General features: G+C 39.5%; 1 protein-coding gene across 1 annotated transcript in view; it reads left to right on the forward strand.

Moving 5' to 3' along the window:
• TMEM39A (transmembrane protein 39A) overlaps positions 1–9,069 on the forward strand; it is a 38,379-nt gene extending 29,310 nt beyond the window's left edge. Inside the window, exons 6-9 of the mRNA XM_003795096.2 lie at positions 2,067–2,415; positions 3,217–3,404; positions 5,319–5,439; positions 8,587–9,069. Of these exons, the coding sequence (XP_003795144.1) occupies positions 2,067–2,415; positions 3,217–3,404; positions 5,319–5,439; positions 8,587–8,820 (892 nt within the window). The 3' untranslated portion in view covers positions 8,821–9,069. The remainder of the gene's footprint in view (positions 1–2,066; positions 2,416–3,216; positions 3,405–5,318; positions 5,440–8,586) is intronic.
• The last annotated feature ends 6,825 nt before the right edge of the window (positions 9,070–15,894 follow it).

The raw sequence follows: 15,894 nt of genomic DNA on the forward strand, positions 1-15,894 counted from the left end.
AAAAAAAAAAAAAAAGTTGATTACACTAAACACCAGTGTAATCCCCATCTGTATTCTTCCTATTAATGTTTTATTATAATTGCATAATACATATCTGTCTATCCATCATCTATCCCTCTATCAGTCCATCTTATTTTTGGTACATTTCAAAGTTAAATTTCAGACATTGGTTTACTTCCTCCAAATAATTCAGCATATGCATTAACTAGAGCTTGATATTTGTCTATAGTTTTTTCTTTTGAGATTAAAATTCATAAGCAATAAAATTCACAAGTCCTGTGTAAATTGGCTGAGTTTTGATAAATGTAAATGTACCTGTTTAACTTAAACCTCTGTCAAGATACAGAACATTACTACTACTTCAGATTTCTTCATTCCACTTTTCCATCAAACCCCCACATTTATCTCCCCCGAGGTGACAACTGTTTGGATTATTTTCTGCCACAGGTTAGTTTGCCTGTTCTAAACTTTATGTAAATAGAGTCATACAGTCTGTATACTCTTTTTTTTTTTTGTACACTCTTGTAAAAAGTAAAAAGGGTAAATATAGGCATGCCTCATTTTATTGCACTTTGTTTTATTGTGCTTCACAGTGCCTTTTTACAAACTAAATGTTTGTGGCAACCCCACACCAAGCAAGTCTATCAGCATTGTTTTCCCAACGGCATGTGCTCACTTTACATGAAAAGCTGGACGTGATTAAATTTGGTGTAGAAAGCATATCAAAAGCCCAGGTGGGCCAGGCCAAACAGTTAGCCAAGTTGTGAATGCAAAGAAAGTGTTCTTGAAGGAAATTAAGAATACTACTCCAGTGTACACATGAATGTCAAGAAAGAGAAAGAGACTTATTGCTAGTATACAGAAAGTTTCAGTGGTTTGGACATCAAACCATCCACAACATTTCCTTAAGCCAAAGCCTAATCCAGAACAGGGTCCTATTTTTCTTTAATTCTATGAAGGCTAAGAGAGGTGATAAAGCTGTAGAACAGCAGTTCTCAACCTATGGGTCAGGACCCATGGGAAATGTATTAAAGGGCTGTAGCATTAGGAAGGTTGAGAACCACTGCTGTAGAAGAAAAGTCTGAAGCTAGCAGAGGTTGGTTCATGAGGTTTAAGGAAAGAAACTGTCCCATAACAAAGTACAAGGTGAAGTAAGTATCCAGAAGATCTAACTAAGATTATTAATGTTGAACAATAGATTTTTAATGGATATGAAACAACTGTATATTGGAAGAAGATGCCATCTAAGACTTTCTTAGCTAGAGAGGAGAAGTCAAGGCCTAGCTTCAAAGAATATTGGCTGACTCTTGTTAACGGCTAATGCTGCTGGTGACTTAAAATTCCTAGGTCCCTAGGAATTATGTTAAATTATGTTAAATAATTATGTTAAATCTACTTTGCCTGTGCTCTATAAATAAACAACAACAAAGCCTTGAATGACAGTACATCTCTTTATAACATAATTTTACCAAATATTTCAAGACTACTGTTGGGACCTACTGCTCAGAAAAGAAGATTCCTTTCAATATATTATACTACTCACTAATAAATGTAACTAGTCACCCAAAGGCTCTAATGGAGATGTACAAGATTAGTGCTTTTTCATGCCAAATAACACACTACCCATTTTGCAACCCACAGATCAAGTAGTAATTTTCACTTTCAGTACTTAGTATTTAAGACATACATATTGTAAGGCTATATAGCTACCATAAACAGTGATTTCTTTGGTGGATCTGGGAAAAGTCAGTTGGAAACCTTTTGAGGCTGGGTACGGAGGCTCACACCTATAATCCTAGCACTAGGAGGCCAAGGCAGGTGGAGTCCTTGACTCAGGAGTTTGAGACCACCCTGAGCAAGATTGAGACCCCATCTCTACTAAAAATAGAAAATGTAGCTGGGCACCTGTAGTCCCAGCTACGTGGAAGGCTGAGGCAGGAAGGATAGCTTGAGTCCAAGAATTTGAGTGTAAGTCTATTCTAGTGGACCATTTTGTTGACATAGTTATAAGATTTGATACTAAGTGGTATCTAGGTTCTCATTTTCATATTCAACTTGTTTTACAGGTTTGGTGTTTATGTTCCCCTCTGCTGTTTTCATCAAGATAGTAGAGCTCATCTTCTTCTCACAGACTATAACTATATGGTCCAGCACCAGGCGGTAGAGGAAGGTTCCTCAACTGTGGGTGGCTTGGCCAAATCCAAAGACTTTCTCTCCTTATTGCTGGAGTCTCTAAAAGAGCAATTTAATAATGCCACGCCCATCCCCACCCACAGCTGCCCTTTGTCTCCAGACCTCATTCGCAATGAAGTAGAATGTCTAAAAGCAGATTTCAACCACAGAATCAAAGAAGTTCTCTTCAACTCCCTCTTCAGTGCCTACTATGTTGCATTTCTCCCCCTGTGTTTTGTGAAGGTAAGTGGTTATCTTGCTTTTATGTGCCTCCTGGATTTGTGTGTGAATTATATACACTGGGTATTTCTTGTTTAATCCCCCTTTTCTCTGTCTCCCCTTTGGCAGCCTGGATGGTGGAGTTCGGCTGCATCTGGAGTGCACTAATACCGCTCCTGGTTGGCGGATAGGTATTTTCATATATGTGATGCACCCGTGGTGGTCCCTCCCCTCCCCTATTTTTTCTTTTCTTTCTTTTTCTTTTCTTTCCTTTTTAAAATTTTTTTTATTTTCTGGGGAAAATACAAACATACTTGTAACAGAATCAGTATCTGGTAGCTTAAAAAGACCAAAGTTTCAAAAGAATTCAGCTTGCTATGGTTAATCTTGACATGCTTATCGGGAGTTTCCTTGAATTTAAACTAACCTTTATCTAAACTTCAGTTTACTTCAATAGAAAAGAAAAATGATCTGGATGTCACTTGGGCCCAAAATCTTTTGGGACATTTTAGTGCCCTTCCTCTTTCACTCATTCAGAAGTACTTCTGCAGCCGGAGTGGCCCTTCAGAGAGCACTCAGTTCTTCTAGAAAGGAAACACTTAAAATATAATTGCCTCTCCCTCCCAGCCCTAACTCATACAGCCAGAGAGTCAGGTTGAAGGATTTTGGAGGACTCTGCTCTTGAACTTTCTGCACGGACAGGAGGACAACCAGTGCATGTGTGACTCAGTGTGGCATTTGTCTGCAGGGCATATGTACACGCACCCATTCGTGCCTCTGTTTGCCAGGGCACAGATCATTTCTGTCTCTTCTGATTTCTTCCAGAGTACCCAGTACTATGATATGCGCTGGTCATGCGAACACCTCATTATGGTATGGATCAATGCTTTTGTCATGCTCACCACGCAACTGCTGCCATCCAAATACTGTGACTTGCTACATAAATCAGCTGCTCACCTGGGCAAGTGGCAGAAGCTTGAACATGGGTCCTACAGCAATGCTCCACAGCACATGTGAGTAGGATAAAGGGTAAAATCACGTAACACTTTTCTACATGCTGCTGATCATGTTTATTTGCTCTTTATGTCATTCTTGTTCTTGGCTTTGAACATTTAATTTTTAGTTTTTGTCTACATGGATGCTTGTCATCATGCTAAACCGAACGCAGGGGATATTAACTCATTTCCACCACCACCCCCAGCACTTCCTTAAATGCCTTCTACTTTTCAGCTGCCCAGTCACTTTAGAGTATATAATTTGTCTCCCAAGCTGTACCTTGGAATTCTCTTTGAGTCTTACCCTTTTGCCCAACTTTAGAGAGTCTTGATATATTTTGAATTCTTTTTAGAACACTTTAATATTTATTTTCTCATCTTCTTTTCCACAGCTAAATAGTTGCTAGCAACTCATCTTAGACAGCTGGAATTTGCTTCTCTCATTTGTTTTCTAATACATGCAGATTTGTTCTAGTAATTTTCCTTGCCTATACTTTTTGCTATTTTTTTCTTTTCTTACCAGATATTTCCCTGTTTCTCCCGTATTCAAATGAGAACTGTCTCTGACTGTGAGTTCTCTCAAAGTATCCTTCTCATTATATCCCCTTATTTGTCATTTCTCTGCATGGCCTGTTATCCAGGAGCTAACTTTTGAACCTTTTTGTTTTTTCACTTCTGAGCCTGTCATCATACTTTGCTCTCAGACCCGAACATCTTCATCTTCTCCCCTTTTATAATTTGAACGTTTCACAAATTTCATCTCCTAGAAATTTTTTCCTAATTAAGTGGGAGAGATTGAGGTGACTTTCCCTTCCCCTCTTCCCCTCAGAGTTCTCCCTTCAATTATCTGCCTTGATGTCTGATACAGATTAGCACAGGCCTTCAAGCCCAGGAACTGAAAGAGATTGGGCCAGGCTGAAAAGAAACCCGACTGTGGGCAAAGGACAGATTTCAATAAAAATTGAAAATACAATCCACAGTACTAGTACTGTACATCTTCAGGCTACTGATGGCACATGGCCATGAGGTGTATCATCACTTTGATGCTGGTAAGTGTGAGCAAGGCCGGTGGAACATTTTCTGAACTGGGAAAGCTTCAGGGTGCTAGAATTTTTTTTTTTTTTTTTTTAACAAATCTAAACTGCTGTCCCAGTTCTTACCCTAGGAAACTAACCTTTCAAAATGAGGAAGAAATGAATTCACTTAGTTTTTTTTTTTTAAAAGCTTAACCTGAAGATCCCCAACCCCACCCCAGCTCCATTACGTTGATGCTGGAAAGAATGAAACTGCTTCTTCCTTAACTTCTTTTCCCTAGAGAAACCTCTGTAAAAATAGATCAAGAAAGTGGTAAAAAGAAAAGTCTGTTTATATGTTGTGTTTCTCTGTGTTCTCCTGTCTATCTTCTCACATTTGTGAGGTGTTTGAACTCTGTGATAAGCAAACTGATTTTCTGTTGCTTTGGGGGATATAATTCTGCAGCACATGTCCTGCTAGTTTGACAGTGTGTTAATTTCCCTCCTACTCTGATTTCCATCAGTTTTCTCTTCTTGTGTATTCCCTTTTGCATTTCCGCCAGTAGACTCTGCTTACCTGAGATGACGATGACAATCCACCTACTTACACTCTATTTTCTGGCTCATTAGATGCCTTACCTATGCATTTATATTTGCTTATTCTTCTAAGTCTCTTAAGTCTTCAACACTTGAGTTAACTATATCGTTTTGTAGCCTCTGTACTATATAGTAATAAAGTTATAATAACAAATTGTTTCTTAACTATTTCCAGTTTGACCATGGAATTACTATATTTTCAGAATTCAGACAGATGAAGCCTTGAGTATTCAGTCCCTTCATAGAAATATAGCTGGTCTTGCCAGATACTATCTTATCTGTAATTGACAATATGCTAACACTGCATTTCTTTTTCCCTTAGTTGGTCAGAAAATACAATATGGCCTCAAGGGGTGCTGGTGCGGCACAGCAGATGTTTATATAGAGCCATGGGGCCTTACAACGTGGCAGTGCCTTCAGATGTATCCCATGCCCGCTTTTATGCAAGTACCGCTTACTTATTTTCAAACATAAGCATAGGGGTAAGTGTTAGGAGGCCAGTGTATGTGTATGCACCTAGCACAGAGTATAGCACATATTAGGAAAGTAATTCATGGCAGTTATTGCTAGTACTATAACAGTAGCCCCTGTCCTTTGGAAATGTCTTCTGAAAGGCAGTTAAAAGGTCATATATCATTATTCCAGTTTCAGTAGCTTGACTGATTCATTTAGTCACATTGGAATTTGTTGAATCTAGTATTATGTGAAATAAGTAGGCAATTACCTAAGACTTTGTTTTTTATCTTACAGTTTTTATTTTGTAGTACTTTGGTTTAGGGGTATCTTAAGGCATATAGTATCTCTGTGTCCTTAAGTGATATTTAATATAGTGATAGTGTGGTTTTACTTTTTGGCATTTGTTATAAATATTATCTCCTTAAAATACCTTAACTTTCCCTTTGGAAAACAGGGAAATACCCTGAGCTGTGGCCTTTTACCTGGATTAAAAGGAAAAAAGGCTTAAAAGTTAGAAAAGGAAAAAGCAATAAGTACCTACTAAATCCAGCTTCTGTCCCATTTGAACTCATGCCTTGGTTTTTGTTCAGGTTGGTCTTTCAGAAAGTTTTCCAGAAATTCTGGAGGCAGAAGTATTTACTTGTAAAAGAAAGGCCAGGCTCAGCACCCATAGCTCAGTGGTTAGGGCGCAGGCCACATACACTGGGGCTGATGGTTCAAACCTGGCCTGGGCCTGCTAAACAACAATGACAAGTATGACTAAAAATAGCTGGCCGTTGTGGCGGGCACTTGTAGTCTCAACTACTTGGGAGGCTGAGGCAAGAGAATCGCTTAAGCTCACAAATTGGAGGCTGCTGTGAGCAGCAACACCATAGCCCTCTACTGAGGGTGACACAGTAGGACTCTGTCTCAAAAAAAAAAATAAAAAAAAAAAAGGCCAACAGACCAATGGGAGTGGGGAAGAGAAGATGCACATACAGGGGACTGTTCTCAGTAAATATGTCCATAGTGCAGTGCATTGCCTTTAAATGGAGATCATTTTCTAAAAAAAGAATTGAACATCTTTTTTTGAGACACTTGCATCCTTTTTGCCCTCTGTCTCTCCCCGTTCTTTGTGAGGGTGCATGGACTTTCTGGGTCTGTGGGTGTTTGTCACTAAGGGACCTTTCAATTAAATACTGGGAACTTGGTAATGCTTCCCAGTAATAATAATAAATGCCATCGCAAGGGAAGGTGGGCATTGGGAGGAATATGGGGAGGGAAAGTTCTTGAATGAGAAAACTGTAAGCATCTCTTTGACTCCAGTGGAATTTCCTTAAGATGGAAGAATGGACTTAAGTAACAACTACATAAGCAGTTGATTTCTACATAGAATATTTAATTCAGCCAGCTGAATTCTTTAGGTCATTAAGGACTTTTTTGTTGGTCCCCACAGTCCCCTTAAAACCTACCTGTAATAGCCAAGTATTTCATTAGAATTTTCTGCTTGAAAAGTAAGTATTTTCCTTGTCAACGCTGGACAGCTGAAGAATCAGGTGAAATCTGTAGAAGAAAGATTAAGCAAGTTAACGTATTCCTGATTTACATGATGCATAGATAGTTAAATTGGTGTTTCTCAAGGTGGTCATTTGGCTATCTACATAAAAATCACCTGGCCCACTCTTGAAAAACAATGATTTGGGGCTTGGGTCCCAGCCTTCTGAACGAAAATCTCTGTATGATTCCAGGAATTTTCAGTATTTACATATTTGAAAATGATTATTTGGCACCTTGAAGTTTGAGAACATGCATTTGAAATGTGCCTTTTACCTATAGCTGTTAGCCTCTGGATTAAACATTTTCTTCTTCCTGAACCCGGCGCACCTTTTAGAGCTGTCATGATAATTTGTCTTTGTTCTCAGATATAAGCTCTGAGATCTAAATTCCATCTAAATTAATTCTTTTAAATCTGAAACACTGACATTATTGCAGTCTGTCTTCATCTAAATTTAGGACTAGACTGAATTGTAAGATTAAGCTGAATTGGTTAAGCTGAATTGCTAGATAATGTTCCTTTGCAACCTATGGCCTATATCTTCTATTCATAGTAGTTTTTTATTAGTAAACCAGGATTTAGCCTCTTAAAATGAAGAATTTGGTGGGAGTGAAAATAGTCTGTGTAATTCTGACTCATTTTTCCTTTCTTTATCTTGTCTTTGCGTACCCTAGTTCTCAATATTCAGAAAAAAATAAGTAAATAAGCAGCAGAAGTATGTGGTATAGAGGATGATTTTGGTCAGTGACCATGGTGGGTAAAGAGTTTAATGATAAATTAAGAAACAATTTTATTGCTATTCAACTTGTAACTTCCCTGTTTCCCCAAACTTGTCTGAATGTTGATGTTTATGTCTTAACCCAGAAGTGAAGAATGGTTTTTACTTTTTTAAATGGTTGTAAGTTTTATATAAGTACCTATCTACATAATATCCTTAGTTTTTGCCTCTTAATTTGCAGAACCTAAAATATTTCCCATTTGGTCCTTTATTCAACCTCTGTCTTAGATAAATGTACTTTAGGTTATCTTTTCTTTTTTTTTTTCTTTTAGAGACCGAGTCTCGCTCTGTCACCCTCGGTAGAGGGCTGTGGCATCACGGTTCACGGCAACCTCCAGCTCTTGGGCTTAGGCAATTCTCTTGTCTTAGCCTCCCAAGTAGCTGGGACTACAGACACCTGCCACAGTGCCCAGCTATTTTTTGTTGCAGTTTGGCCGGGGCCAGAGTTGAACACGCCACCCTCAGTATATGAGGCTGGCACCCCACTCACTGAGCCACAAGCACCGCCCAACTTTTGGTTATCTTAAATAAAATATGTACCTAAGATATAATCTAAGAAAAATCTTTTTAGGTCAATATTCTTTTCAGCATAATCTCTTTTTATGTCTCGGGGGCACTGAAATAAAATTGATTTTATCATTCCGTGCACAAAAAGGAAAAAGTTTGGATCTCTATAGCTAAAATTAGCCTGATTGAGATTCAGTAAGCAGAACTATTTGTTATTACACATGGGAACCTGTAAATATGAAATTATTGTAGAAAAATGATGTAAGAATAACTATAGTCTTTTCTATGAAATAACGTTTTGCTTTTTCCTTACAGTTCCTATTTCATCGACCATTAAGGCTGTTAAATCTGCTTATCCTTATTGAGGGCAGTGTCGTCTTCTACCAACTCTATTCCTTGCTGCGGTCAGAGAAGTGGAACCACACACTTTCCATGGCTCTCATCCTCTTCTGCAACTACTATGTTTTATTTAAGCTCCTCCGGGACAGAATAGTATTAGGCAGGGCATACTCCTACCCACTCAACAGTTATGAACTCAAGGCAAACTAAGCTGCCTCTCAACAATGAGGGAGAACTCAGATAAAGATATTTTCATACGTTCTATTTTTTTCTTGCGATTTTTATAAATATTTAAGATATTTTATATTTTGTATACTATTATGTTTTGAAAGTCGGGAAGGGTAAGGGATATTAAATGTATCCATAAACAAGGTGATGTGATCTTTCATGTGTTAGTATATTTGAATAACATACATATGAGGGGTATGCCTCTCCAGTAAAGAGATTGACTTGTTTGTATGGCTCTGGAATAACTCATTCATTTCTGAACACATCTCATATATTACTTGACACAGTGCCTTTGGTGCATCTGCTTTCCTTCCAGTTCTTCTCAGTGTCTTTAGCCCTGGTCGGTAATTATTGCTAAAGAAAGGCAGATCAGTAGAGTTGCCTGCCAGCACCCATTTTCTTTTAATTCAGTTGGCTAATAGTGTTGAATACATGAGAAAAATGTCAGTTAAAGTCCTGAGTGAGGTTCTCTTTATTGTCTACTAGGAGAAAGCTTTTCTAAGATAGGGATTCAGCTGGTCTGATTTACCCCATGACATGTACAATATGCTCTTGCATAAGCTACTATTCTGAGACTCAGGGTTTTGCTGTCACTTTTTCTTTTTTGTCACTTCTTTTGTTTCCAGGGATTTTTCTTTTTACTCTTAGGTATTTGAAGTAATACATTGTAAGACAAAGTCTGTAGAGTGCCCACATTCATGAAAGAGATAGTGCGGGGCTGGCTTAGTAGAAGTTTGTGGAAATTCCATGTGGGCTACAGAATACAGGCAGGTGTTTCAACCAAGTTACTAAGAAAATGGGCAAATCTTCAACTAAACATCTGTAGGTGTGGTATAGTTGCAACTCATGTTGCATTATGTTTGGAGTTAGAAGAAGTAAAATATGAGAATTTATTGCTTTGTCTTCAGAAAATTTATATCCAAAATGTGTGTTTTAAATTGCATTTTCCAGAATCTTCATGTTTATGAGCATTAACCTTTTAAGTTATCATTCTTGGGAGGTGATATACTTAGTTCATTGATGTCTTTAGTCATCTAAACTTCTGAGGCTTTGTCTTGGAGAGCCTAAAATATATTGTCATGTGTTTTCTGTGCTGGGTTTGGTTTCTTACACTGTGAACCTTTTGGTGGAACAAAAATATGACTTATGAAGTAAAAAGACCAATCATGTTTGCAAACTGGCTCTGAAAGCAATTCATGAAGAAGAGTTCCCAAAATATTTTCAGCAAAGGAAGCGTTATGAAGTGTAGATGTGTATGTTCGGACACAAGGTGACTACTTTTATGTTTATATTAACCATTGTGTTCTTTAGTATTTTGTTGTGTATACTTTTTTTTAATGTTTTATTTAGCATTCAGTCTGAGTTTAATCAAGCATTCAGCAAATATATATTGATTACTAGGGACTATATTAGGTATTGGGGGTATAGCAGTGACTGAGAAACGTAAAGGTCCTACCATACAAAGCTTTTTATTTTTTTTTAGAGACAGAGTCTCACTTTGTTGCCCTTGGTAGAGTGCCGTGACATTACAGCTCACAGCAACCTCCAGCTCTTGGGCATAGGTGATTCTCTTGTCTCAGCCTCCTGAGTGGCTGGGTTCGAACCCGCCACCCTCAGTATATGGGGCTGGCGCCCTACTCACTGAGCCATAGGCACTGCTGCATACAGAGCTCTAATGCTGGGGAGCAGGTGGTGCAAAACATGTCTTAAATAAATATACATACAGTGTTTCCTGGTAGTAGTGATAAGTACAGTAAATAGAAAACAAATCATGGCAGGAAAACAAAATGGTAGGAATGACGCATCTAAAGTCATCTTGGAGGAAGTGATTTTTAGCAAAGAGCAGACAAGGACTGAGTCATACAAATAGCTTTGGGGAGAATTCCATGTTACTGTGGCAGCAAGGACAGTGCCTGGAGGTGAGAACAAGGTTGGTATGTTAGAAGAAGAGCAAGAAAATCTGTGTATTATGTTTGTTTGCTTTTTAAAGGGATTCAACCTAACTGGAGGTTCTTGGTGAAGGAAAAGTGGGGAAACTACCATCTCACTATTTTTTTCTTAGGATCTTGAAGATAACTCTTCTTTTGGCTAGCAATTTTTTTTTTTTTTTAAGAGACAGGACCTCTTTATGCTGTTCAGGCTGGTCTCGAGTTCCTGGCCTCAACCAATCCTCCTACCTTGGCCTCCCAAGTACTAGGATTACAGGAGCAAGGCACTGCATGTAGCAGCTAGCAGATATTCTGATAAGATCACTCAACAGCTAAGAACAAAAGTGGGTGGCATGGGCACAGAGATATTTCAGAATGGCCCTAACTTGGCTCTAGAATTGAAAAGTAGAATTGCAATCTTATAAACTGATATGATGCTCCCTTCTAGCTTGACCTGTCTTGGTTATATCCTAAGGGAGTATCACAGGAGGACCAGATGCTAAGGTGGTTAAATAACTGAATGGATATAAGAAAGAAAAACTAATTTTGGCTAATGGAATTGTGAAGACACCCCCCCCACACACACAGACACACATACACTCATACTCCACTTGCAGATATGGTTGTATGAGTGGGGAAAAAACCCTTCAGTTCAACATGCTCCTACTCATTCTAGCTGTTCTTTGGTGTCACATTCATAGGGGAGAGAAAGATGAATTATTAGCATCCTAGGTATTATGGATTATGTAAGATGAGGGATACCATCTTTGCTTAGTGATATTAGGAAATGCATAGCTATTAAAGAATGGCCTTTTAATTCTTTACATTTGGGAAATTAAAAGATTTGTGGAAAGGATGGCATAGGAAAAGATGAGTGAGTCAACTTGAGATACTGGAAAAGAAATGCAGATGCTTGACCAGTAGAGGAGGACAATTAATAGCAATAAGCATGATGGGAATATTCCTCAGCATCCTATTTACTCTGATTTCCATCTTCTTATTCTGCAACTCTCCTTTCCTTCCCCTCCCTGTCATCACCACTGCCGCTGCCTCTCGACCCCCTCATTTCTATTTAATGGAAAATTATGTGCCAGACAGTGCTGGGTACCAGATTATGGACATTTCTTGGATGCCAGGTAATATAGTGATGTTTAAGTTTATTAATAATGGAAGGCAGACAAGAAAATCAGTTTTCACATAAGGATGTTCAGTGATAGGTGTATATATTAGATAATATGATAGAAGGGAATGATCAACTTTGCTGATCACATGGAAACGTGGAAGGGGACTGGGAACACAGAAGCCTTAGGAGCCTTTGGGAAGAGTGGCAACATTTCATCTGACCAAGAAGAGAGAGGTTAGGTGTCTTTGGGTAACGGAAAACAGTGGTGGGAAGCTGAAGAAAACGTCTGATATCATGAACTTGGGAAGCATGAAGTTATTTGGGGTGGGAAGAGTTGTCTAGAAGTAAATTGAGAATAGTGGAATAGCCACTCTAGGTTTTGGGAATGAGGACACTGCTGAGGGTAGTAGACCACAAATACCTGAAGTCTTCCCTTGATTTTATGATTTTCTCTGATCTAACACATAGCCACAAATAGCAGAGCAGATGAGTGGTTTAAGAGTCCTTGTCCTCAGCTGGAGGCTTGTCAAGCAGGTGTGGCTGAAGGATGAGTGGCTGGGGGAATTAATGGTCCTGGTGAGAACAGTTGTGAGGATGCACCTTAGGGGCTAGAAAGGCTGGGGAAGGAGGTATGAAGTCTGGTAAGCTTGCTATCTGCCAGAGCAAGGGTGGGCCAGGCATTGTAATCTTGTGCAAATACAAGGAATAAAGTCATAAGGATGGAGGAGGTTCTTAGAAAGGAAAATGGGAATTTAGAACAACAAAATTCTGGGTTGTGAAAGAAACTGATGTGTAACCCTAGAAGCAAATGGCCAAAACTGAGTAGGCCATGTAGGAACATAGCCAGGTAGGCCTTCGGAACACTGATGTCATCCAGGATAAACGTAGGACAAGATAAAAGGAAAACAGGGAGACTGGGACATTGACTACATCATGGCCACACAGAATGGTGAAAGTTAAGATACCTGGATTTATAAATTTTAGTAGTAAGGGAGTTTTGTATGAGATGAGAAGAAACAATGGTGCGGAAGTGGAGAGGCTGGGACAGTGTCTTCTGACCCTTTTTAGAAGTCTGTGGAATGTGGGAGAATGTGCAGCCTTTTGTGCAGGGCAAGAAATGTCCTCATGGGAATTTTACTGAAGCCCAGGAAGTGGCAACAATATTCAGTGAAGACACTAGAGCTGCAAGGGCTCCTTATAAGGGAATGATTCCAGAGAAACGAGTGAGGGGGATTGTGTAGTGGGGTTGGGTGGGGGGAAGATTTGTCAGATAAACAGAGGAGTGTGGGGATCTGCGAATATCCGGGTGGTGTAAGGTTGCCAAAGTGGTAGCATTTTTATCCTCCTGGCAATGATGGTTTTCACTGTAAATATCACGTAAGTCGTGAGCCCAGGTTTTTTTTTTTTTTTTTTTTTGAGACAGAGCCTCAAGCTGTCCCCCTGGGTAGAGTGCTATGGCTTCACTGCTCACAGCAACCTCCAACTCCTGGGCTCAAGCGAGTCTCCTGCCTCTGCCTCCCAAGTAGCTGGGACCACAGGCGCCCGCCACAACGCCTGGCCATTTTTTGGTTGCAGCCATCATTGTTGTTTGGCGGGCCCGGGCTGAGGATTCGAACTCGCCACCTTAGGTGTACGTGGCTGGCGCCTTAGCCGATTGAGCCACAGGCGCCGAGCCCGTGAGCCCAGGTTTTATGATTGCTCTGTCCATCCTACTCTTGATTTTTTTTTTTTGTCATACATATTCCAGGATATATGCCAGGATAACAAACACTTGCTTATTCCCCCTTGAGCATTATTAACATAATCACCCAGATAAAAGAATAGTTCTCTTTCATTGATTGGAGTAATCGGAAAATTGAGTTCACATCTTTTTAGGTGGACCCACATTACTAAACCTTAAGCTGTGGAAGTTTGAGAAGTAATAAGCTTTCTTCTTGTTTTTCATGACACTATCATGAATTTATTTTGGGTATTGTGGGTGACGTGACTGGCCATTACAATAGAAGAGGGTGAAGTTGCAACCATTTAACAATTATTAATGTGTAAAATAACAAGGGCAAGAAAAATTTACTGAAGCATATCATCAGGACTCTTGCTGTGAGACCAAACCTTGAATTCAGGAAAAATGACATCAAGGCTGGGCACGGTGCTCACACCTGTAATCCTATCACTCTGGGCGGCCAGGTGGTGGATTGTCTGAGCTCACAGGTTTGAGACCAGTCTGAGCCTGAGTGAGACCTCGTATCTAAAGAATAGCTGGGCATTGTGGCAGGCACCTGTAGTCCCAGCTACTTGGGAGGCTGAGACAAGAGAATCACCTAAGCCCAAGAGTTTGAGGTTGCTGTGAGCTATGACACCATAGCACTCTACCGAGGTGACAAAGTGAGACACTGTCTCAAGAAAAAAATAATGACATCAAACAGAACAAACTAGAATAAACCATAATGAGTTGTAGGCATATATTCTGCTTTTCTTTATTTTATTTTACTTTATTTTTTAGAGACAGGGTCTTACTATGTTGCCCAGGCTGGAGTGCAGTAGCTATTCATAGGTGCAATCCTGCTGCTGATCAGCACAGGAGTTTTTGACCTGCCCTGTTCACTCCCCCCAACTCCACCCCCACTCCCAAGAGGTCACCATATTGATGCCAAACTTAGTGTGGACACTTTATCAGCTTAGTGCACTACAGCTCAGAACTCCTGAACTCAAGTGATCCTCTTTTCTCAGCCTCCCGAGTAACTGGGACTACAGGCACTGTAGACTACAGACTGTGCGTGGCTGCTTTTCTGATTATTGATTTGGGTGACCCCGTGTCCTTCTCTAGTTCATAGTTCCATCATAAACATATTTATATCATTTATTAGAGTATATTTTTAGAGCATAACAATCTATTTTAATTACACTTAAATGTCTCTAGGATAGGTTTAATATTTATACTTTTTTAATCAATAGAAAAACATTTCGATTATATCTTTGGAAACATTTGTAGAGCTCACAATACAGCTGAAATTATGTGGCTTTCCAATAGACGCCTTTGAAAAAGTGCTTTACTTTGCAGAATTATAAGCCAAAAAGTACTATGGCATTAAGTTATTACAAAGCATTGTGATTCATCCAGTAAAACATGGCTGTGGACTTCATGAGCTGCTTATATTTAGCTATGTCCTCCTCACCGTCAGAAAAGTAGTCTCTGCATTATTCATGTACCTCAAGGTCATTAAATGACCTCCTACATAGCAGCCAGTCGATCTGTGTTGGCCCCAATTTTTTACTATCTGGTCTAGCACTGATCTCACTGATGGTAGTCTCTTCTACCAGCTCCCTTCCTCTCCATGCTTGGAGAAACGGTTGCTCCTTCTTCTGGCTTTATTTTGCTAGGAAAGGTGTTGGTGATGGAAGATACATTTTTTGTCATTCCACATACTGAGTTCACCTGCTTGCTCAAATGGCCTAAAATCACACTTCTGGTGACACTTAACCCCAAGATTCATGTTGTCATCAGACAGAATGGACCACAGTAGAATGTGACCCTGATCAACCTGATGGGAACTGGACCTACCGTGAACTCCCACTCCAATCCCAGGCAAGTGTGGAACGCAAGTCTCGCCCAATTGTAGGTAAATGTGGTTATTGTATGCTAATACTACACAGTACATGAAATGAACAGTTTATCTTGGGCCTATGACTTCATCATCAAAAGGCGTTAACTCCTGGTGATGATAAAAAGACCCTTACATCCCTTCTCAAGGGCTGTAGAATACTGAACTTTCCTGGCCCATTGGCAAAGATGTAACAGACCTTCACAGCCAAACTAATTAGGATGTATGCAAAACCTCAGAGTTGCATATTCTTAGTTACCGCTCTCTAATTTTAAAATCAAACCAAATTTCTCAACACTTGAGCATCTCATTGGCATATTCTCTTGGATTTGCAATGGTGTTTGATTATTTAAAGTCAGTCAGTCACTAGAGTACCATTAACAGTCCTATTAAAAGATGCTAGTTG

The sequence above is a fragment of the Otolemur garnettii genome, unplaced genomic scaffold (assembly GCF_000181295.1).
Source record: "Otolemur garnettii isolate 467f Iridium unplaced genomic scaffold, OtoGar3 scaffold00089, whole genome shotgun sequence".
NCBI lineage: Eukaryota > Metazoa > Chordata > Mammalia > Primates > Galagidae > Otolemur > Otolemur garnettii.